The sequence below is a fragment of the Styela clava genome, chromosome 13 (assembly GCF_964204865.1).
Source record: "Styela clava chromosome 13, kaStyClav1.hap1.2, whole genome shotgun sequence".
Lineage (NCBI taxonomy): Eukaryota > Metazoa > Chordata > Ascidiacea > Stolidobranchia > Styelidae > Styela > Styela clava.
The window spans coordinates 651,814-675,730 of record NC_135262.1 but is presented as its reverse complement, the minus strand read 5'-3'; the positions used below and the strand labels follow the sequence as shown (position 1 = coordinate 675,730).

General features: G+C 36.5%; 1 protein-coding gene across 1 annotated transcript; it reads left to right on the top strand.

The window, feature by feature from the left end:
• The first annotated feature begins 147 nt into the window (after window positions 1–147).
• On the top strand, window positions 148–19,560 carry LOC120332775 (uncharacterized). The gene is made up of 17 exons (XM_039400088.2): window positions 148–446; window positions 1,233–1,382; window positions 2,844–2,972; window positions 3,550–4,051; window positions 5,796–6,716; window positions 6,960–7,121; window positions 7,441–7,576; window positions 7,950–8,113; window positions 8,546–8,649; window positions 11,674–11,795; window positions 12,328–12,511; window positions 12,963–13,076; window positions 13,684–13,821; window positions 15,010–15,117; window positions 15,930–15,997; window positions 16,098–16,158; window positions 16,976–19,560. Exons 1-17 carry the CDS (start codon window positions 174–176, stop codon window positions 17,507–17,509), a joined length of 3,870 nt encoding a protein of 1,289 aa, XP_039256022.2. The 5' UTR covers window positions 148–173; the 3' UTR covers window positions 17,510–19,560.
• Window positions 19,561–23,917: the final 4,357 nt, after the last annotated feature.

The window sequence follows — 23,917 nt, the reverse complement described above, 5'->3', positions numbered from 1 at the left end:
CTATTTTTTTTTAAATTAGGTTTCTTGAAAAAATGGTTGAGAACCACTGCTGCAGCACAGGGGTTTATTAAGGGGGTGCTTATCGACAAAATAATACAGAAACAGTTGTCTTATGATTGGTATATTAATTTATTTTCTCAAATTTAGTTTGAAATGTAGTTTATCTTAGCAATATGGTTTCCTATCAACAAACTGCTTCAGTCAGGTCCGACATGGCGACTCAAGTTGGACAGAACATGGAGGATTGTATGGATGTAGCATCTGAGTACAACGTGGCTGACAATATGGATAATTCAAAATTTGGAAAAAATAATATGACTAATGATATCAAAGTTGGACAAAACATGGAGGATGAAATGGATAAATTACTGGAAGAATTTTTGATGCCCCCTCCTGAGGGTACACCCCGTAGTTTCGTGCTGAGAAATAGTTTGGAATCACTGAGGGTAAGAATAATTAAATTGCTATAACTGACAAGTTTTCGAATAAAATATCAAAATTGATTCTGATATCAGGAATTCGTAACATTATTAAATATATTTGCTTTTTTTCATCATTGAAAATAAAATTCTGGCTTCTGACTCTTAGTAAATCAGACCAGGAATTTTCAAAGGGGGGTTTCGAAGTTAGATTTTATCAGTTAGCTTGTCCGAGTCTTGAGGTCTAAAAAATGTTTTAAGCCACAAAAAATTACTACGGAAAATGCTTTTTTCACATTTCAAAAGTAGGGGGTTCTCACCCTGGCTACGACTCTGAATCAAACCCAGGGCTGTTCAAAAATATGACTCCGACTCAGAGAAAACAAATCAGACCTAACAGCTCCAGATATGTGCCTCAATTACTAATTAACTCTATTTAATCATAATTCCAGGAAATTTTATCTTTAATAATGATTGAAACTCTGAAATTCGACACCCAACTCCGGAGAATTTAGCAGCCCTTTTGAAATGATAAATAACAGTTTTCCGTAGCACAGGCCTACATAGCTTGAAATGCATTTTAGACCAATCGCATTTTAGACCTTCAAGACTCTTAAAAACCTGCTTGACTGTTTCGGTCTAACTTGGCAATTAGAAATTCCACCCTTCCCCTCTTTAAAATTTCCTGGCCACACCCCTTCGTGAATTCAGGAGTACGACTCCAGTAGAACAGCCCTGCTTATGTAGATTGGCTATTAAGCTCTATTGAAATACAATTTTCAAAGCATTTTTTTAATATTATATGTTTTTCAGGATGTAAGCAGTACCAGTCTTGATAAGAGCGGTAATTCATCATCAACGACGGGAAGTTGGAATTCGTCTTGTAGTTGCCACTCGATGTCATCTCTGAGTCAATCAAAGTCAGCGTTCGTTTTTCACAAGCAAGCGATTTTGCCTCCTTTGGTGAGAAAATAATTTTTATTTTTATCCGATTATTTTTAAAAGTTATTAGTATCTAATTTCACTTACCTGATTTTTTCGAAATTACGCCTATATCGCGAATAGGCCGACTCCCTCAAAACGGCCCTAAAACGGCGATTTTATAAAAAATCGCACATAAGCCGGTCCTACGAATCGTTACACGCCGGACGCCTCAAGAAAAATGTAGAAAGAGAACAAAATTACTGTAACGCAAACATTTCTCACGTTTATCGTTTCTGCATGTTAGCGAGGGCCGTAGGTGGATTATTACCCGTAACTCCTACTTGTTAATTTATGTTAATAAAGTCTATATTGCTTTTCAATGCGTCGGGAGTTTAAAATAGAGTTTCTGAATCAGCATAAAACAATTTCCTTTGATCGCCACAACGGCGATTAATTTCGTTCCTTGTCCGTTTCAAGGAAAGAAATAACGCTGTATTAACACATTCCTATAAATTGCTACGAATCTTAACACGCCAGACGCCTTAAGAAAGGCGCAGAACGAAAATAAAATTGCTGTAACACAAATATTTCTCTTGTCTATCATTTCTGTTTGTTAGCGACGGCCGTAGATTCTTACTCGTAACTCTTACTTGTAAATTCATGTTAATAAAGTCTATATTGCTTTTCATGTGTCGTGATTTGTATTAATGGAAGGGATTGTTGTCGGGAGTTTAAGAGAATCCCTGAGTCAGCATAAAACAAATCCCTTTGATCGTCCACAACGCCGTTAATTTTGATAAGAGTCCTTATCACCACCCCTTAACGGATAACATATCGTAAAGGTGATTATAAGTCTCGCGCCGTTAATTGCCTCTACGGCGCTAGCGCACCAAATAATAACGTTTTTACCACGAAACAACTGGCCGTAAATCAACACTGTTGCTGTTATGTAAAAGAAACACAAGCGAAAACAAACCAATCACAGACAGTACAAGCGTCACATCACATGTTAAACAACCAATCACAGATTGTACAAGCCATCAGCTGTATGATAAGACAATCCACCTTCACAAGTGATTGTGTGTGTGCGTGCACACTTTTAACGTGAGAACTTGGTATGGTTTGAAGCTTATGGAATTACCGGCAAGTCAGCATAATATCATCTCGTTGCGTGATCAAATTCTGATACGCGAATGAGCCGATTTTTTGGTGCAATCGGAGTTATGCGCGAATAAGACGGTCCCTTAGTTTGGCAACTTTTTTTTTGAAGTTTAAACTTGGCCTATTCGCGAGCATATACGGTATGTCATATATATATATATAGGATAGAATTTATTAATCTATGTCGGGTATGGGGTTAGTTAGCCAGTTATTTGTTTGAGGTTATGGAGTGCCACAAATGTGATTCAAAAATTGAAAGTGAAATCATTGTGAATGCCTTAGATGGTTAATTAATAGGTCCAATGTCATTATTTAGCCTTTTATCTTTATTTTCTCTAGCTGTGTTCCTCATCGCGGACTGAGATGAAAGTTTATAAAATGAAAGCAGTAGAGCGTGAACAACGACGCAAAGATAAAGAAAAACAACGTTTGATATCGAGAGTCGAAGCAATTCTGTCAAGTGTTGAGGTGTGTGTTTTTCATTTATTTTCAAATAGAAATATACCATATTTGCGGACCATTGAGCGCACTTTAAATCCTCTTTTTTTCTCAAATTGCTTCTCAGTGCTTCATGCTTTACTGCCTACAGTCGAAACCAGTACCAGTAATATTGTTTTATAAACAAACTTCCAACTTCAACTTCTCAATAATCGTTGCGACTTGTAGTCCAAAGTGCCCTATTATGTATCAATATAAAATCCAATCTGAGCATTTTTTTAGCAGTTTGCTTTATGCTCCGTGAAATACGGTGCTGTTGGCCCAATCATGTTAAAGCCTGGTTTTTCCATACAACTCAGAAATTATGTTGAATACGCTGATTTTACTTAAATAGAGTATTATAATGCCTTGTTTAGAGTGAGAGGAATGTAAAAACATTGTATAAAATTGCACTCTTATGACCGCAGCCCAATAAAAAATAACAAGTCTTAAAAGAAGCATTCTGCCGAATCGCGTATCTGTTCAAATTTTTCTGATAAAACTATTCTAAATTATTTCTAAAGTCAAAAATTGAAAATATTGAGTTTGACCCCTTCTCTTTATGCAGGTCAGTCCAATGAAAAATAAGAAGCCTCTTATCCAATTACCAATCAAGGAATCACATACCATCTCAGTACAACCCATCGAAATCCCACAGGATCACTGCAAACAGTTGGATAATGCTACCGATACTAATAGTGACAGAGATCTTCAAAATGTGAGTGATGTCATCAGTAGTTGTCATGACAAACAATGCAGTGATGATGAAACAATGCAAAGTGAAGATGACATCACACACAAACAAAACCTTTCAAATTGTGACATCACTGAACAAAATAATAGTCATGAAAATGACCTTGCTAATTACCATTACAACAATGATACAGCAGATTCAGAGAATACCAGCGATCACCATAGCGACAGTGATGATGTCGCTAGTTCCGATGACAATGCAGCATATCGTTCCAGCCTACGAAATTTACTGCAGAAATCCATGAATCTCAGTCAGAGTGGAATAGTAAATTCTCCTTCCCAAAGTAAGACGGAAAAAGTGGAAAATATCGAGCAAGGTTTGTATCTTATTATCATTATGAAGCTTGGTTCTGCAGAGACGGCCGAAATTGAATATTTCACTATTCCGAATACATTCTGAAAGAAAAACTACCCGAACAGTTGCAAAAACACTGAAAAACCACCAAAAACCTTATAAAAACGTGCAAAAAATATGAAATATCAAGTAGATTGTAAATCCGGGGCATATTCATATGGAAAATCACATAAATAACTATTGTTGATTTCATGTTGATCCCATCTAAAAAGACATGAACATAAAAATTATTGGTTTCTCTGTGTTGTTGTTATCTGTTGAGATATTATATGTTTTGATATTAATAAAAATGTTCAAAATTGTCCCTAAATACTTTTTTTTTTAAATCGAATATTGCCGGATAAGAACAGAACAGGCCTAAGTCACAATTTTGAGTTTTGAGAAAAACGCAAAAAACAATTTGGAATTTTTTTATTTTTGAATTTTTAGATATTCAGACTTAGTAAAGACCTGAGCTCTGGTTATTTTAATGTGGATGTGAATATCTTTGTAATCAATATTTTTTGGCACTTCAGCTTCAATTCCTTCCTGCTTTTTTACCCCCGTAAAATATTTTGGCCCATTCTGTTCTCAACAACTTCTGAATTTTTTTGTATGGGATGCAAGGTAAAACAAGGTGACTTAGGCCTAAGTTGCACTGGAGAAATTTTTAGGGATGTAAGTTTTGGACATTTCATTTCTGATGTTCATGCCCATCATATTGGAACTTAGGACTATCTTTTTTCAATATTTTAGGGTTTTGAGCCATGCTCTACAAGGTGGTGGTCTTGAAATCTTGAATTTGTGGTGGTCCTGAAGCTGGACTTAGGCCTATTTTAATCCTAAGTCCAGCTAAAATTTTTATTATTGAGAAATTCAGGATTTCAAGACCACCACCTTGTAGAGCATGGCTCAAAACCCCAAAATATTGAAAAAAGTCAATTTTCCAAAAACCAATATTGAATGTATTCGAATATTTGATTCGTTTTTGACATTCGTGCTTTAAAGTCTAAACAAACAACCCAATATTAATATTTGATTTTTGATGGTTCAATACACTTTGCATCCAAAACGTTTTTCTTTTTAGTTTAGCTTTAGAACCTTTGCTCTAAACAAGGCTTCAACAAGCAATTACTTGAGTGTTGAATATCAATAATTTCTCAACGAGTTAAGTTCAACTCAAAGTGGAAAGAGTATTATTACAAGATTCAAGTCGAGGGCTATGTATAGATTCATTGTTAATATAGTGCCAGTGAAGAAGATTTGGAGTATTTTTGAAGTGTTTTAGGTTGAAAAGAGGAATGTTGAAATTTAAATCTAAAATTTGAAACTATTTGAAGAAATGCTATTTAAATTGGTTTTTCATCATTGTTTGAAGCAGTATTCACCAAAGTATTTCAATAAAAAGTTACAGGAGTTCGAAAATCAAAATTAAACATTTTACCCATTTTTCGATTACTTTTGTTACATCTGAGCAAATTTTTGAATTTCAAACTGACTTTACCTGAAGCAGAGTATTAGCATAAAGTCATATTGTTACTATTAGTCACTGGGCAAGTTTTTATAGTACAACTTTGAGATGCTCCCATCATCTACTAAATACTTTATCTCATGTCAGTAAAGAATATAGAAACTAAACTGTATTTACAGTTGTCTTTTTGGGCTTGGAGCTCTTATATTGTCAACAGTCAAAATTCTCGGTTATTCATTCATATTATTTTTTCTAGAATCAGCAACATCTACCAAATCCAGCTCAGAAAGTGACGCTGACATCACTGAGAATACAGTCGTAGAAATGAAGACAAAAGAAGACAAAATTTTGGGCCAAAATGAGAAAAATGACAAAAATACCCCAAATTTTGCCTCAAATGTACTCAAAACCGAAGAGGCAACCCAACATGACTCAAATTTTGTCCCAGAATCTGAAAATTTGAGTCAAGAAGACATCTTGGTTGAGTCCATTGTTCAAACAGCTTTGATAGGTGCAAAAAATCAATTAGACAATGAGAACTCTATGAAACCATTATCACCAAACAATGATAATTGTGATGTCGACAATGATAGTATATTATTTCTCAACAATCAACTTAATGACCTCATAAAACAAAATGAAAAAATCATCCCCAGAGTTGAAAAAACAGACATTTTACCTCCCAAAGATATTAGCGACGAAATTTCATCATGGGAAACCCCCAAAATCACAAAAATTTCTGAAAAACCCGAAATTAGTCCTTTAAGTGTGACTGACTCACAATTTTTTGAACTTCACAATCAAAGTACGTCAACAAAAGTAAATTATCCACTAGATGGAGTTGGAGAGCAAATTTCAGATGGGGGGTTAGAAACTCCGAACTATTCTAACAAAATTAAAATCGATTCCTCCCCAATTTTGCCAAACGAGACTGAAATAACCAATCATAATGAAATCGTGGAATTACAAGGTGAATTTTGTTACAAGTCTACGATCATTGAAGCATGTCCGGTTGCTGAGGAAACGGTCAGTGAAGTGCAACATAATTGTGATGATGACACAATTACAGATGGCCTCACAGTTCTAAAACCTGTGATGTCAGATACTGTTAGTGATGTCACAATGACTATATATGATGAAACAATGAAGGAAAATTGTGATCCAACAATGGAGACTGGTAAGAGGTTACTGTTGTTGAATTTCGAGCTCCCCACGTATTGTTTATGTATTGCTGTATACCAGTGCTCGTATCATACATAGCAATTTTCCATAACTTTAATCAACTTCACCCTTCGGCCTGACCGGTCAGCTGTTACGGCTCCGCAGGTAAAAAATTTTGAATTCCTGCAAGCGCCCCTGCCTTCGTTGCCAACATAGTTAGTCCTAACGTCCATATTGACAGAAAAGGTTTTCTCTTTAGGTTCTCTCTTTTCGATTAAAAGAAGTCTCTCCTTCACGCTCGACCAGCCATCGCCGGAATTTGAGTCCGCAGTTATTGAAGCAGTGAGTCAGCATTTCCATGGAAATAAAGATGAAGAAATGATGAATAAGCATTCCCTTGATGCTGTGGGGCCTGTTCTTGGTGGGATTCCTTTTTGTAATAATTTCTTTGTTGTTATATATTCAAATAATCAATTAAGTGGCTTTTGGAAAAAAAGTGCCCAATCCAAGGTACATACATTCACGCAGAAGTAATGAAGACTCATCTTTGAGCAATGTACGCGACCACTGAAATGCTCAGATCTACTTTATGAATTCTATGGAGTTGTGGTGGTGGGGAAATATGCACTCACTCAGAAGAGGCTGATATCACTGTGTGCCTACGCAGAGCCCTGTTCCCGGTGATAGGGTGAAAACGCAGATGATGGAAGAGAAATTTTTCAAATCATTTTTTCTTTCAGGGATCGACAGCAATGCACCCAGGGATGAAATAGCTGTAGCTAAAAGGAAAATGATGCTCCAACAACGCGTCAGGCGAGGATCTTACACACTAGAGGAGCCATCACCTTACTTGGTTAAAAATAAAGAAAATCTGATGTGAGTAAATAGAACAGATTGCGCTCTATTGCCATTGAGTTGGAATAAAAGTCCATGTCCCTGAAAACAAACAACTGGCTAACTAATCCCATAACCGACATGAAGTGGTAACCGGATGAAAGGTTGGGGGTTGCCATATGATTATGCTGTCTTATCGGCCTCTTAACTCGGAATAAATATTTACCTCCCATCCTAATATTTTGAGAAAAAATAATAACTTCGGTCATCCAGCCCTATTTTGTTTTTTAATTATTTGTTGCAGGACTTCGGGTCGAAACGAAATACAATCGTCTCAGACAGTGGTTTTCAAACGGTGGTCAAACCTGATCATCTCATTTTGTCTGGGATAAATCTTATCCTTTTCTTCTAACAGGATCGCACCAGATAATTTTGACAACGATTTCTGCTCCGAGACGATGACAACAAGTACAGGAGACGTAAAGAGGAAGTTAGATCTTCCTTCTGATTCAGAGGAAAGTTCAATCAGTGTCAAAAGGCAAAGGTCAAAAGTCATGAAAGGAAATGTCAGTAAAGCAGGTAACTTGCAATGGCCTGGTGCAGTGTCATGCCACTCGTGGCCCGCCAAAGGGTTTCGAGTGACCCGCGCGGTATGGCCGCGGCCAATGTTTATTTTCACAAATCTGAGCCAATATCGGAACCTCTTTCGTTAAGCTAGAAGAGGCAGTTTTCATGACCTCAATATATGACAGCGCGCTACGTCGTCCAACGCATCGAATATTGATAAAGTTGTTGGATAAAAGCAGTGCCATACTTCACATTAAAATATCTATGTGTGATAAAAACTTTCGACTTTACTGTATCTTTGTATTTTCATTGTTCTTATAATTTCGGCGTGAGTTTTTTTTGTTTTTCCATCAACCTGTAGTCACTGGTCGACCCTGGCCTAGTGGTTGCTTTAAATGAATTCTTTCAAAAAATTTTCTTATTTTCTCCGCCTTGCTCTTACAGAACTCCATGTCGCCAACTTGTGTCGAGTTCTCCAAGACCAACACAAACAACAAATGAATGAAATGAAACGGAAACATCAGGAGCAATTGATGAACATACAGAAGGTAGATAACCCTTGAATAAAGAAAAAATTAGAATTGTTCATTTTCTTTTTTCAATTCGATAGTTGTTCTCACTGTTTTACTCTCCTACCAAATTACTTGAATGTCGAGTCCTTTGACTGTACATAGCAGTCTACAGCCGAAGCGGGGCCGGTGGCCCTTCCAATGGGCCATAGAGAATTTGGGGGCCACAATGCTAGGCGCAAAACTGATTTTTCTTTTCACTTTACAAGAAAACTCCTTGTTCTTTCTAGTTTCATTGCTTGATAAGGTTCCTTCATAAGGTGTTTTCACTTTGTTGAGCATGAATTGTTTGGACATAATGGAATATGGAATCTACCAATCAAAATAACACTATAAATACCACTGGAATGATAAACAGGGGGGCATGAGGGATAAAAGCCCCCAGTTAAGGGGGCCCACGAGCCATAAAAGGACGGGAACCACTGACACAACGAATCACACTTATTCAATCGCTGTAGCCTGTACTTATCCTGGCAAAGACCTTCAAACATAAGTTTAATCCAGGATTAGGAATTGCAGAATGTTTCACCCTAATTGCATAGGATTATTATAAGCTTTCAATGTTAATTATTCTGCCAATAAAATAGAGGATTAGAAAATATATTTAGGAGATGAAATTTTATTCTAACCATTGCATAGCAAGACAGTGTGAAACGTTAGTCTCTCTTGGGCAGGGTTTCACAAGCAGGGGAGGAATGCATTTATTTTAGGGGGGAATTTAGCTCTGTATTTGATGTAGTATCTTTAATATTCTTTACTTATTCATAATTATTGTGAACATATTTACACAATATTGAAAAAAAATAAGAAAGCAAGTTGTTTGTAACACTAGCTTATGTTCAGTTAGAGATAAACAAATAAGGAAAGCAGAATTTTCATGCATAGTAATAAAGGATTGAAGGCAATGCCAATCAGGAAAATTCTTACAGCAACCCCTTATCTAGTACCTATTGTACAGAGACTCGTTCAGAAGGCTGGTCATGGAAAATCACAGATTAAAATTGTCAGGTTCAAATCCTGTGCTCATCATTTCAACCAGGGTGTAATAGATTGAGAAGCAATGGTATTCATTTAAAATTTTGTAGAATTTTCAGTGTCATATATTTATTGATATCTAAATCACCAGCTGTCTATGACAAGTAGATGTGTACATTGTGTCAATACCAGCCCAAAGGATCAGGTTTATTCCTGTATATTGATTGCTTACTGGAATAGTTGCAGGATAGCTTTAGATAGTACCAGAAGAGTTAGTAGCAAGGCGTAGACAGGAATTTTCAAAGGGAGGGTTTTAAATTTTCTTATTGCTATGATAAACCGTAACTGCCTGCGGGAAGCGTTGGTTTTCAAGAGTCTTGAGGGTATAAAGAGCCACAAAAAATTGCTATGTTTTTTTGTTACGTTTCCAATGGGGGCACAGAAGGTTTAAGAACCATTAGGGTATCTTATCGGTGACTCCCCATCATATATGCGCACCCTCTGGATAATTTCCAGAGAAAAATTAGAATTGTTCATTTTCTTTTTTCAATTCGATAGTTGTTCTCACTGTTTTACTCTCCTACCAAATTACTTGAATGTCGAGTCCTTTGACTGTACATAGCAGTCTACAGCCGAAGCGGGGCCGGTGGCCCTTCCAATGGGCCATAGAGAATTTGGGGGCCACAATGCTAGGCGCAAAACTGATTTTTCTTTTCACTTTACAAGAAAACTCCTTGTTCTTTCTAGTTTCATTGCTTGATAAGGTTCCTTCATAAGGTGTTTTCACTTTGTTGAGCATGAATTGTTTGGACATAATGGAATATGGAATCTACCAATCAAAATAACACTATAAATACCACTGGAATGATAAACAGGGGGGCATGAGGGATAAAAGCCCCCAGTTAAGGGGGCCCACGAGCCATAAAAGGACGGGAACCACTGACACAACGAATCACACTTATTCAATCGCTGTAGCTTGTACTTATCCTGGCAAAGACCTTCAAACATAAGTTTAATCCAGGATTAGGAATTGCAGAATGTTTCACCCTAATTGCATAGGATTATTATAAGCTTTCAATGTTAATTATTCTGCCAATAAAATAGAGGATTAGAAAATATATTTAGGAGATGAAATTTTATTCTAACCATTGCATAGCAAGACAGTGTGAAACGTTAGTCTCTCTTGGGCAGGGTTTCACAAGCAGGGGAGGAATGCATTTATTTTAGGGGGGAATTTAGCTCTGTATTTGATGTAGTATCTTTAATATTCTTTACTTATTCATAATTATTGTGAACATATTTACACAATATTGAAAAAAAATAAGAAAGCAAGTTGTTTGTAACACTAGCTTATGTTCAGTTAGAGATAAACAAATAAGGAAAGCAGAATTTTCATGCATAGTAATAAAGGATTGAAGGCAATGCCAATCAGGAAAATTCTTACAGCAACCCCTTATCTAGTACCTATTGTACAGAGACTCGTTCAGAAGGCTGGTCATGGAAAATCACAGATTAAAATTGTCAGGTTCAAATCCTGTGCTCATCATTTCAACCAGGGTGTAATAGATTGAGAAGCAATGGTATTCATTTAAAATTTTGTAGAATTTTCAGTGTCATATATTTATTGATATCTAAATCACCAGCTGTCTATGACAAGTAGATGTGTACATTGTGTCAATACCAGCCCAAATGATCAGGTTTATTCCTGTATATTGATTGCTTACTGGAATAGTTGCAGGATAGCTTTAGATAGTACCAGAAGAGTTAGTAGCAAGGCGTAGACAGGAATTTTCAAAGGGAGGGTTTTAAATTTTCTTATTGCTATGATAAACCGTAACTGCCTGCGGGAAGCGTTGGTTTTCAAGAGTCTTGAGGGTATAAAGAGCCACAAAAAATTGCTATGTTTTTTTGTTACGTTTCCAATGGGGGCACAGAAGGTTTAAGAACCATTAGGGTATCTTATCGGTGACTCCCCATCATATATGCGCACCCTCTGGATAATTTCAAATATTTACGTATTCTTTGCAGGAGATTATACAAAAACCTAAGGATATGTCTCTACCGCTAGAAGATGTCATGAGCAAACCATACCAACCACACGATGTCACTGTATCACCAAGTCTAGCATCAACGGAATACAAAGAAATAAGGTCAGTTATCTTCAAAAAATAGATGGTTAAATGTTCCCATACCCAACATGGACCGGTGACTGGGGGCGTGATGAGGGTGTTGAGAGGTCGAGATTGGACATGTGATTTTTTTATGCGAGCTTATTTACGTCGTTCTGGCTTTTACCTTGCGGCACCTTGGAAATGCCATATCTCTTTGTTCGGCATTGCCTACCTAATTCACAGGGGGGGTCGATGGTCGGACCACCCCCCTCCCCTTTTTTTTGAAATGTAAAAAAAGGCATTTTTCTGTATCTTAGCAATTTTTTGTAGCCCACCATGCTTTTTAGACCCTTCAAGACTCTGAAAAGTCATAATTTCTGGCCTTCGGCTGGATAGCTTTATGGCTATGCCCCTGATAATTCATTACATCTTGGGTGAATGGGCAAACATTGGATTTGAATCAAAATTTTTAACCCTGCCAACACGGTTGGTTTAACAGGTTGGGTGGCGGACATGGCACTGGATTTGTGCTCAACACTTTGTAACAATATCAAAATCTTTGTTCCCTCAGGCTCCAACCTAGATCAAATATTGAAGTCCAGACACCTTATGAACCACATGCCACATCAGCAGCTGGAGAATACCCCACTCAATATTATTCTGAAGATCCCAGTGTTGTTTCGGAAAGATTCAATCATTATGATGCCATAGAATACCAGAATGATGCTAACTTCACAAGATTTTCAGAAGTACAGGTAGGGTGGGGTTCAGATGTATATTTTGAGTGTAAAGTGTATTGGTTGTTTGTGTGTTGACATTTTTTCAAACGACTTGATGTTTTTGGGCCACCATAGTTCTATGTAGTTAAAGTTAGGCTCGGCGGTGTGGCACATTGGGCTAAGTATTCGGAATACGCTTGCCACAGCACTTCTGATTACCATGTGTGGGTTCGCAGGTTTCAATCACATAGGGGATAAATATGTGCGGGAGGATTGCTGGTCTCCTCGTCGCAATGGGATGTTTCACGTAACCGCTGATTGGTTACGACTGCGTGCATCTGAGAGGCCGTGGTTCGCCATATGATCAGGTCGTCTTCTTTCTCTTCCGCGGGGATAAATACGTAATTCCCATCCTTTCTATCCCGTTTTAAATGCATTTGATTCAACTCTTCAATTTTCTCTAACTCTGTTTTATTTCATGTTCCAGGTGACACCAACTCTCCATGATAAATTCTGCAAGTTGTCAGCCTTATGTAAAGGACATTTAACTCGGCAATTACTCGGATCGAACAAAGTGCAAGAAATATTGCAAATCATAAGGGTAAGTAAATTTTCTGCTTCCCGTTAGAGTTTTTCGAACTGGGCACTCTGTCTCTCAATGGGCAACGGAGCAGTATTCTGGGAGCCAATAGCAAATACCACCCCTTGATGCCATTCTCGAGTAAACTCGTATTTGTCTCCGGATTCTGAGCGACTGAAAAACTCTCTGGCTTTTGAATTTCGACCCTAACGACCTGGACTCTCAGGCAAAGCGGTTCTCTGGGGCCCAATAGCAATTTCCACCACTAGATGTCATTGAGCAGTTGACTCCAGATTCTGAAAAAAATGATGTTTTTTGTTTATTCAGATAAGGAAGAATTCAGTACTTCGACTCCGACGATTGAAAAAATACGCCAGTTATAACTCAAATATCAATAAAAACGCTTCCCAGTTCCACAGCCATATTTGGGTCGATTACTTGCAAGGAGCTTTTGTTGTGATTCTAACTCATGGGAACATTTTTTATGATATATGGGAACAATTTATTTCTTCATGCTTTTCCACCAATTTTTCAGCCAACTTCGTGCCTAACTGAGTCCTTACTATACTGCTACCAATATGCGCGTTTGTGTCCGTATATTTAAGTATTTCTGTCTTGTTATTTTCAGGATACGAGCAGACTGATTCTCTCACTCAGAATGGAAGAAAGCAATGAAAAGAAGGAAAGTACTGAAAGTGAAGGAAAGACTGAAAATGGCATGAACCCTGTCAGAGATGAATATCTGGAAAACAGACTATATAACCAGGTGGGAATAATTTTAAATATTTATTCCGCCAAAAGCTAGTTGTCTTAATATCTAGGTAGAAACAATTTGAAATATTTATTCTGCCAAAAGCTAGCAGGCTTTATATTCAGGTAGGAACAATTTCAAATGTTTATTCTGCCAAAAGCTAGTTGACTTAATATCCAGGTAGGAACATTTTCTAATCTTTATTCCGCCAAAAGCTAGCAGGCTTTATATTCAGGTGGGAACAATTTCAAATGTTTATTCTGCCTAAAGCTAGCAGGCTTTATATTCTGGTAGGAACAATTTAAAATGTTTATTCTGCCGAAAGCTAGTTGACTTAATATCCAGGTAGGAACAATTTATAATATTTATTCTGCCAAAAGGTAGCAGGCTTTATATTCAGGTAGGAACAATTTATAATATTTATTCTGCCAAAAGCTAGCAGGCTTTATATCAGGTAGGAACAATTTCAAATATTAATTCCGCCAAAAGCTAGCAGGCTTTATATTCAGGTAGGAACAATTTCTAATATTTATTCTGCCAAAAGCTAGCAGGCTTTATATCTATGTAGGAACAATTTCAAATATTTAATTTCCCAAAAGCTAGCAGGCTTTATATTCAGGTAGGAACAATTTCAAATGTTTATTCTGCCAAAAGCTAGCAGGCTTCATATTCAGGTAGGAACAATTTCAAATGTTTATTCTGCCTAAAGCTAGCAGGCTTTATATTCAGGTAGGAACAATTTAAAATGTTTATTCTGCCAAAAGCTAGTTGACTCAATATCCAGGTAGGAACAATTTCTAATATTTATTCTGCCAAAAGCTAGCAGGCTTTATATCTAGGTAGGAACAATTTATTGTGCCGGGGGCTCCAATTTATTTTTACGCTGGAATTTTTCCGTATCATTCATGACAATTTTTCATAGCTTGAAACATATTTCAGACCCTCAAGGCATAAAAACTTAAGTTTTTGTATCCAGGAATCCACAAAGGGATGGTTATAAAAAAATTTAATTGCCAAGATAGACCAAGTTAGTTTTCATGAGTCTTGGCTCTTGATGGTTTAAAAAGTGTTTCAAAGTACAAAGAATTGCTATGTATGATACAGAAAAATGCTGTTTTTTAGCTTTCAAAAGGGGGGGGGGGGTTCTGACATTTTTAGAAATGCCTACAGCCCAAGCTTTAAACTTCTTTTCCATTTTTTCAGCTACGTTCAGCTATTTATCAGCTACACAACATATTTTTCAACGTTTCTACGAAGGAGAGAATGTACATCATTGCACAGTCATGTTTGCTTGCAAGATCAGCTGAAAAGGTAATAAAGAGTATAAGTAGTATGATAGGATTTTTCATATTATCCGGGGGAATGGAAAGACGGAGAGGTGATTTTGAGAGGGCGTGGGAACTAATGGGTTTCTGAAAAACAAGTCATTGAATACCCTTATGGGTTTGAAGGCTCAAATCCCATGCGGGGACAAATATGTGCGAGAGGATCGCTTGGATTCATCATTGCCGCAGGGGGTTTAAGTGACTGCTGGTCGGTTATGGCTTCCTCTACCATCAAGTCCATACTTCGGAAAACAGATATCTGGCTAACTAATCCCATACCCGACCTGGACTGGTAACCGAACGAGAGGCAGTGGTTTGCCATATGATTAAGTCGTCTCATCAACCTTCTTCCAAGGATAAATATGTAAAAACTATGTCCTGGTATCTGCCGTCATATAGCTGTTTTCTACACTGTCAATTCTATGCATCTAAAACTAATAACTGGCTAGCTTATTCCATACCTGACATGGACTGGTAACCAACCCTTCAGTATAAACAAAGCATCTCCTTTCTTGCAATATGAAGCATCAACAACCAAATACTATTTCGTTGTACAATGATTTTCAAGCCTTTTTTCACTACTAAAAAACTTCATTTTGAAACACCAGCAAACAAAAAGGTCGGGATTATTTTTTTATCCACTAAAAAAATCACTCGAGCACGAATTAAGAGAAAATTATGATTGCACAGTTTTACTGGGGAAGGGACGTTGCAGGGAACTAAAGCTGTTTTCGAGCAGTGACACCCAAAAGAAAAGAAGTTTTTCCGAAAAATTTGATGTAAAAATTTATTTCACAGAAAAATCACAAGCCCAACCAGTTATCGATTGCTACACAGAAATCTCTAGAAAGGAAGAGATTGCTCAGGTAAGTTTGCTTAGTTTTTGAACGAACCAACAGTTTTCCAAAGTTTCATACTTAGACAATATTATCCAAAAGAAATGTTTTTAATTTTTCTATTTTCCAGTTCAAATTCTGATGGCTCATCCCATCCTGTTGCCAACCATGTGAAGACTCATCATAAAGATGTAAGTATGAGAGATCTGGCACCATTAAAGTTGCCATATATGAAATTCTGTTATCCTGTGGTATCGTTCAGATATTGCATGTGAAATAACATGATCCAGACTTCATTTCTATGTTTTCCTGAGCATCGATTGCCTTGTTTATTTCCATAACAATGACCAATCAGCAAAAAGTCAACGATGGCGTAACAATTATAATTTTTGCAGCTGCTCAGACAAACATTCTTCGCTTTCGTGTTATATGTCAGCTTTCGGTAGTGTTTTTAAAAATTAGTTGTATTTCAAATATCATCATTTTCACCATTGAGATTTATTTTAGTTGCAATAATCAGAAATCAGTCCTGGAGAAGCTGTAATAGACTAAGCTAAAAATAGCTATCAGTTCCTATTAGCGGCACATGGTTGTGTAATTCAATAAAAATAGTTTTGAGCATGTACATCAGTTTGTTAAGTGTCAAAATAAGCATCCAAAAGTTTGCAATAGTGAAGTATAGGTAGAATATTTCTTGGGTCAAGGGTCAGGGAAAAACCATACTGAAAAGCATCCTCTTAACTCCTTCTTATTCACAACATGCCTGTGACACATACAATTCCAGCAGACCAAGAAACTTAAGTAGTTTGTCACACAATCCCCCAAAAGAAGTCTTAGACTAAAACAAGTAACTGGTTAAGTATTCTCATACTGAAATGGAAATGGAACCAGGCGAGGCCATGGTTTGCCATATTATTAATTTTTTCTCTCTGTGCGGATAAATAGGAAAATTCTATTCTATTCAAATTAATCGATAAAAATCCAGCAAATTTTTTTTCCATTTTTCAGATTAAAAGCAAAATTTCGCATATTTGGAAAACAGAGCCTGTGAAACTACCTGAGAAGAAGTCTCCTATAATGCCCAAAGTTACATCACAAAGCAAGAATCAGAAACCAATTGTGACTTCACAAAATAGGGCAAAATCTCATGTGACAACACAAGCTAAACCTGTGAAACAAGGTAAGAAAGTGTCATCTCCAACCTCCAGTGGGACAGCAGAATCAAAGTCCAAATCTCCTGTTACATCACAATCAAGATCTATGACATCACAACAAGGAAGAAAACCTACTACATCAATGTCAAGTATCACATCACAATCAAAACCCAAATCTTCTGTTAAGTCGCCAACCAAAAAAGTGATGTCACAAACAACCAATGTGACATCACAGACAAACACAAGAGTGACATCACAAAGACTTAACAATACACAAAACAATAACAAAGTGATGTCACAAAACAACAAACCAATGTCTAGGAAAACAGTTCAAAACAGAAAACCAGTTCCGCTCTCTAGCAGAGGAAATTTAAGAGGACATGTGTAAAACTGAGAACCACTGGGAACAAAAATTTGCGTAAATTTATACATGCGTGTTGGTTATTTTATTGGAACGGAAATTGCTGTTTTGACTCTTCAATGAGAGAGTTGAAATTCAGCTCAATTCAGCAATTTTTGTTTATTTAAAATTACACAATACTTGATATTTTTCATGGTTTCGGTATTATATCGTAGCATGTTATGTAGAAATGTTATATATTCTTGTAGTTTGCAGTTCCTGTTATGTTGCGTTTTTACGTATTTACTTCAAACAAGACTCAGTACAAGAGCCACTGACATTTTACGGAATATTTTGCCATTCTTGGGAGGACGCGAATCTTTCCGCTTCATTGCCTACACCAAGGCTTTCCAAACTGGGGGTAGCGCAATGGATTTTAGGGGTTGCAAAGCGTACACCAATTTCACCATGTGTTGTACTTTTTTAGACTTCTGATTCGAAACATAATAATCAAAACTACTGCAAAACATGAATCTCACGATTTTTAGAGAATAAATAGAATCAGACGCGCCTGCATATTTCGAACTGTTTAGCATTTCAAACTTGAACGGAGGTAACAGGGACCACGAGCTTATGAGTTTTGGAAGTTCTGGAAGCCCTGCCCTGCACAATTCATTACACTTGTGTGAGTTGGGGAGCGTGGAATTCGAACCCAAGATTCGTAACATGAGTTGCCAACATGGTTCATTCAAAAACTCCGCACACTAGGCCTCTTTATGTTTGTATTATTATTGTGTTGTTTATATAAAGTAGCATAGTATAGTAGAGATGTTATATATATTTTTGTAGTTATTCTGTTGTGTTATTTTTTTTCTTTATTAATTCTGTGACATTTTATCCAGAAGTTCGAATCGTAAATTTCAGTTTCTCACAGTAAATATTCTTACTACGCTTAAATGGTGCTTTCAAATAACCTCAGAAAGAGATAAATTTGAATTTAAAAACCTACTTTGAACATTCAACTTGCCTATGCGTCAAATCATAAAAACAATCCAAATTCCTCACATAGTCATTACTTTTTCATGATTTTAATCATATTTATTTAAGAGGAGCATAAAGACTATAAGATACCGTGTTTTCCCGATTCCTTTGGAAAAAAAAACACTAGGGCTTTATTTTGGGGAATGCGTTTTATTTTCATTTATCAAAATAAAATTACAAAGTCGAGAATTGTGAGTTTTTCAAATATACAAAATATGAAAACCGATATCCATTTACTTATAAATAACACGTTTTATTTAAAATAATTGCTAAACATAGATTATTATTCATTTAATAGTGTAGGAGAGATTAGGCCAAAAAATTGCACTTTGGACTAGGTCTTATTCTGAGGGGAGAGCTAATATTAAAATCATTTTTTCTTGCTATAGACAAGTACAAAAAAATTTCACGTTATCGACTAAGTCTCATTTTACGGGGAGAGCTATATTAAAATTATTTTTAAAATTCAGGCTAGGTCTTATTTTCGGGAAAACACAGTAACTTAATCATAGGGTAACTTATCCAATTACCTGTCCACTTCTGCGTCGCCCACCTAATATATTATTACAAAATGATTCCTGATGCTTAGTGAGTCTTTGCTTGCCAAAAAATAATTCAAATCATACCGATCAATACTCGTTGAAACAATCATTGATGTACATTTTATATTTTTAACATTTCCCTCAGAACTAGGCATTAGGCCTAGGCCATATAGTTTTGAATATATAGGAAAAGAACTAAAACACCATAAGAAACAATCTTGACTTGCTTTTAACCATTAGCTGGCCGAGGAAGTGCGCGTTTATAGATGCCGAAATATAATTTCTGGAAAGACCTGACCCCAATAATTTTGAAATTTTGTATGTAGATCTTTGGTAAAAATAGTTGAGTAGCCCTGATATAGACTACTTTATATATATATGTGGACCGGAATTATTCCTTGAATTCAGCAAAAGAAGCAGTTTTTTTTTGTGTGTGTTTTGTAGTTTATCATTGTGCAGTTTGAATGAATGAATATACTGTTCCCGTTTTTGTAATGAAGCTTTGTTTTCTTACCATTAGGGTATTCAGAGATTCTTGAAACAGTGTTTTTCCAAGACTTAGTTATAAGGAATAGTGAGTTATTCGAATTGGTTTAGACAAGAATTTTGAATTGCCGCCATTTTATTTTTTCTTGTCCATGGAAGGTCGAGATGAATGTCTAAGTCAGGGGTCGGCAACCTTTTGTCGCTCGCGGGCCAAAATTAAAGGTTGCAAGTCATTGGTAGGCCGCACATATTTTTAGAAAGTTAAAAATCGAATAGATGACCGACGAATCACATTTTATCACACAGATCAGAAGTTAAATTTTAAACAGCGCGCGAAGACTGACCAATTGAATATTTTTTGCGTCATTAAACCATTTGCACTTAGCATCAACTTTTCTGCGTTTTGTTGCCATTTGTCTAAATTATAATTAAATTATAGGCTCATTAAACGAGTAATTGTGAATTATATACTTGTTACGGTATAATATACTTTAGTCTACACGTAAATCCTTTTGCGTAAAGATTCTAATCGACAAAACAGCTATAATTTGTTACTAAAATTCAGTGAAGCGTCGCGGGCCGTAGGTTGCCGACCCCTGGGGTATCTAAGCGATAGATTATGTGTTTTCACTAATTATGTGTCTGGAGGACCCGTTACAATAAAACCGGCAATCTTCGTAGTATTCAAAATTCGATTTGATTTGAAAAAATATTCGATTCAATTCTGAAATCATCATATTTTAATTGAAGTGTTGCTCAGTAGTAATTGTATATGTGGGAAGTATTACGGCGTAAAAACTTGGCAGTGTTTAGTCTGCACGAGTGAAGCCACGACATGATTTCATAAACTCGCTGATGGCAAACATCAAGCGCAACTTCTCACTTTGAAATAATTTCTGGGGAAATGAATGTTATGTAAAAATGATTGTTTCAAATTAGTCATTTAATTTTGCGATCATAAAAGTACTGCATGCCGTTTAGTATGTGAACATATTCTTAGGTCACAAGATTTTACAAAATTGATTTTTTTTTCAAATTTGGGTCGCTTGAAAAAAACGTTGAGAACCACCGCGTTATAATGACTATAAGATTAATTGAACGACATTCGAAACAACGGCAGATTACGCCGCAATCATAATTACCGGTATGCGTAATTGCTCTGATTTTGTTGTACATCAACGGCCATACATGAACTAACGAACGCAGTCTTGCACGTTTTTTTTGCGTCAACGAGTCGCAATATGCGTGCGTCATATTCCAAATAAGTTCATCTCACGCAGTGTAAGACGTAATACAGGGTTGATTCAAATAATTATTACAGAAATTAAACTATAGTTTCATATCCTACAAGTAGAGAGAAAGCGGTAATGGGTCTTGATCATGTGAAATTCTCGAGGCTCCCGAAGTATGCGAACCAAGTTGGCGGACATCGGAATGTAATATGTGTACTAGGTTAGGGTTAGGCCATAATTTTAGGTATAAATACTACGGGAGGCTCTTGGCTAGTCTTCGAACTGATAATAGGACTAAAATGAGGAAAATAATCATCGCCTAACCCTAACCTGTTACCCATGTTACGTTCCGATGTCCGCCATCTTGGTTCGCATACTTCGGGAGCACCAAATTATCTTAGTTAGGTTACTAGTTCGGTCGTGTTTAGGAATTGTATTGGAATTTTCGTTTTAGACGCATGGGCTCTTCAATTCTTCGGCGAAGCAGGTGAGACGATTTAACGATCAGCATAAATTTAATTCGGTAATAAAACGTAATTCACCATGTAACGTTAAGAAGAGTTACATGTACAACGAAATGAATATATTGCAAACAGTAAATTATGCGGAGAGAGTAGCGAGACAATCGCAGAATGATCCGCGTAACCGCTGGTCCATCCTACGTACTTTGTTGCGCTTTCCAATTTTGGGTTTCGTTCAGTAACGAGTAGTAATCAGTAATTTATTTCTTCACCATACGAAACTATACATACATAAATTAAAGGATATATAAGAAAACGCATTTCAGGCGAAAGGATTGGATTGGATTTAAAGTTAAATGGTGGACGATCTGTTACGGGTATATTACGAGGTTTCGATCCTTTTATGAAACTGGTTGTGGATGATGGAACGGAGCGCAGAAAAGATGGGACCATTGCACCTGTTGGAATGGCTGAATGATGGTCGTTCGTGGAAATTCGATAATAATGTTGGAAGCATTGGAACGGATACAATGATTTTAAATTGAACTAATCGAAAACGACAAAAGAACCCGATACCCCAATCCATGATTTGTGCGTAGACTGCTATGGAACATTCCATCTATCTACCAAGCTTGTTTTTTAGTAACAATTTTTTGTCACAGTGTTGTTTTTGCAATGAAATTGAACTAGGCCTATAGCATCACCATTTTACGTCAGGGAGTGTTTTTTGTTCCATGTTTTTGTAGGAAAAGCACTGTTGTGTTACACATACACGTCTCACATTTTAAATTAAAATGTATAAGTTTATTTCATTCAATTATTTACTGCAATTTGCTGTTTTTGTTAAATTGCTTCCAAAGTACTGCCCGATTGTAAATCGCGTTTTTCTGTGTTTGTTTTATTATTTTTTGGTGGGCGGGCACGTACATTGTACGCTTTTTAACTTTTTTTAAGTTATGCCCGTCTCCCAGGTATCTCTGCATTTTGTTTTGCCTGTTTACTTTTTGTGTTGTTTATGTCAGAGAACCAAAATAAATGATTGATTGATTGATTGAGGAGACGACAAAAACCAAAATTGGTTATCGAGCGGCCTTGTGGGAAAGTTTAACAAAACGTGATAAATACATAGGGTCGAACAAAATGTGTTATTTAATGAATAAAATAAAAAAGCAAAGGTACTTCAAAGCGGCCTGGTACATTACCAAGCAGTCGCCGTTCCAAAAAGGAAGGTTAACTCCAAGAATACGGAATGCTGCCATAACTTCAAATGAGATTTAAACATGCGACATAAAAGTAACTACCGGTAGTTATTCTCCAGATGTCAGATGCGTTATTTATCGTTCATGTTGAGTATTAGATGACTCGAACGAAAGAGAAATTTCCTTTTTTCGTCAACCAAAATAAAATCGTAATAATAAAAAAAATATTAAGTAATGAATTAGTTTGGTATAGACAGGAGGGAGTGATACGACAGGACGGTCATCAAAGTCAACTCCCTCACTTCGCGCTATTATGTTTCAAGATTCATAATTTTAAATGACTAAATTTTGAGGTAGAACATTCTAAAATTTACAATTATACTCCCAAAATGGAAGAATAAAATTGGGGATGGGAATGCTGAATAAATCATTTTTATTTGTGTATGTGGAGTGAGATTTCAAAATTTAATTTGACAAGGTATTCGTTTCAAATGCACTCCCGTATTATGTATTGTGTACCCGGTTAGGGTTAGGCCATAATTTATTCCTTTTCCCCTTATTTTTAGTTTTATTACCCGTTCGGTGACTGTCTGTGTTATCCATGTAATATACCCCGTGCCTGTAGCCTTCAGAGTCTATTCACACAACTCGATGTAGAGAAGCCGAACAAAATTAGTTATCCCCATATTGGTACACATACTTCTGGAGCGCCGTTTCAAATGCATAGGCTTAATTTAATCGTGGGCTCATTCGAGTATTCGTCGAAAGGCGGAATCCACAAAGTTTTGACAGGTGAGAAGTTATATTGTCGTTGAACGCGGATTATCTAATAAAAATTTCGCGCAATAAAACTACCGTGGAACCCGGATTATGACAGCTTAGCAAATAAAAGTTTAATCTATCTCTGCGTTCTAATTTACGATCAGCGATAATTCTAGCAACAATGGTCAACGTGAGACGTCAGACGAACATGAATCATTCTTCGAATGTTAAACAAAGATAGTCGGGACCGCAGTTTCGCCAAACTCATGAAACTTGGTTCAGAAAATAGTGCTTGTCCACAACTAATCGAACCCAAAATATATAAACACAATCAAAAAATTAAATGACGAACAATCCTAAATACGACACTACACCGTGTTTCAACGTAAGCCCACATTTTCGCTACATTCCGATGTTCAAAAAATGACAATACACAGGACAAACAATCAGGGTGTAGCTTGAATGTGGATTCGTTGGTGTTTTTGAGGTAAGTGTGAGTGAATAAATAAGCGCCACCTTTTGTTAATGTCTTTGTGAATACCTTTTGTTATGTGTGAGGCACCTGGCTATTTTCGGTAGTTCGATTCGCTTTCTGTCTTGTGCAATAAATTTAAACGTCGTATTTCGCAGGCGATCAACGTTCGGTCAGATGTTTCAGAATTCGTAAAGGGGCCGTGGAAACTCTTAATGTACTTTAGTGTTCTTGTAATACGCATATATTATAAACTATCAA

Bases quoted from the DNA above. Each gene is read 5' to 3' on its own strand.
- LOC120332775 (XM_039400088.2), top strand. From the start codon at position 174: ATGGTTTCCTATCAACAAACTGCTTCAGTCAGGTCCGACATGGCGACT. The intron at 6,717-6,959 runs GTAAGAGGTTAC...TTTTCTCTTTAG, and splicing joins TGATCCAACAATGGAGACTG to GTTCTCTCTTTTCGATTAAA. The intron at 12,512-12,962 runs GTAGGGTGGGGT...TTCATGTTCCAG, and splicing joins CAAGATTTTCAGAAGTACAG to GTGACACCAACTCTCCATGA.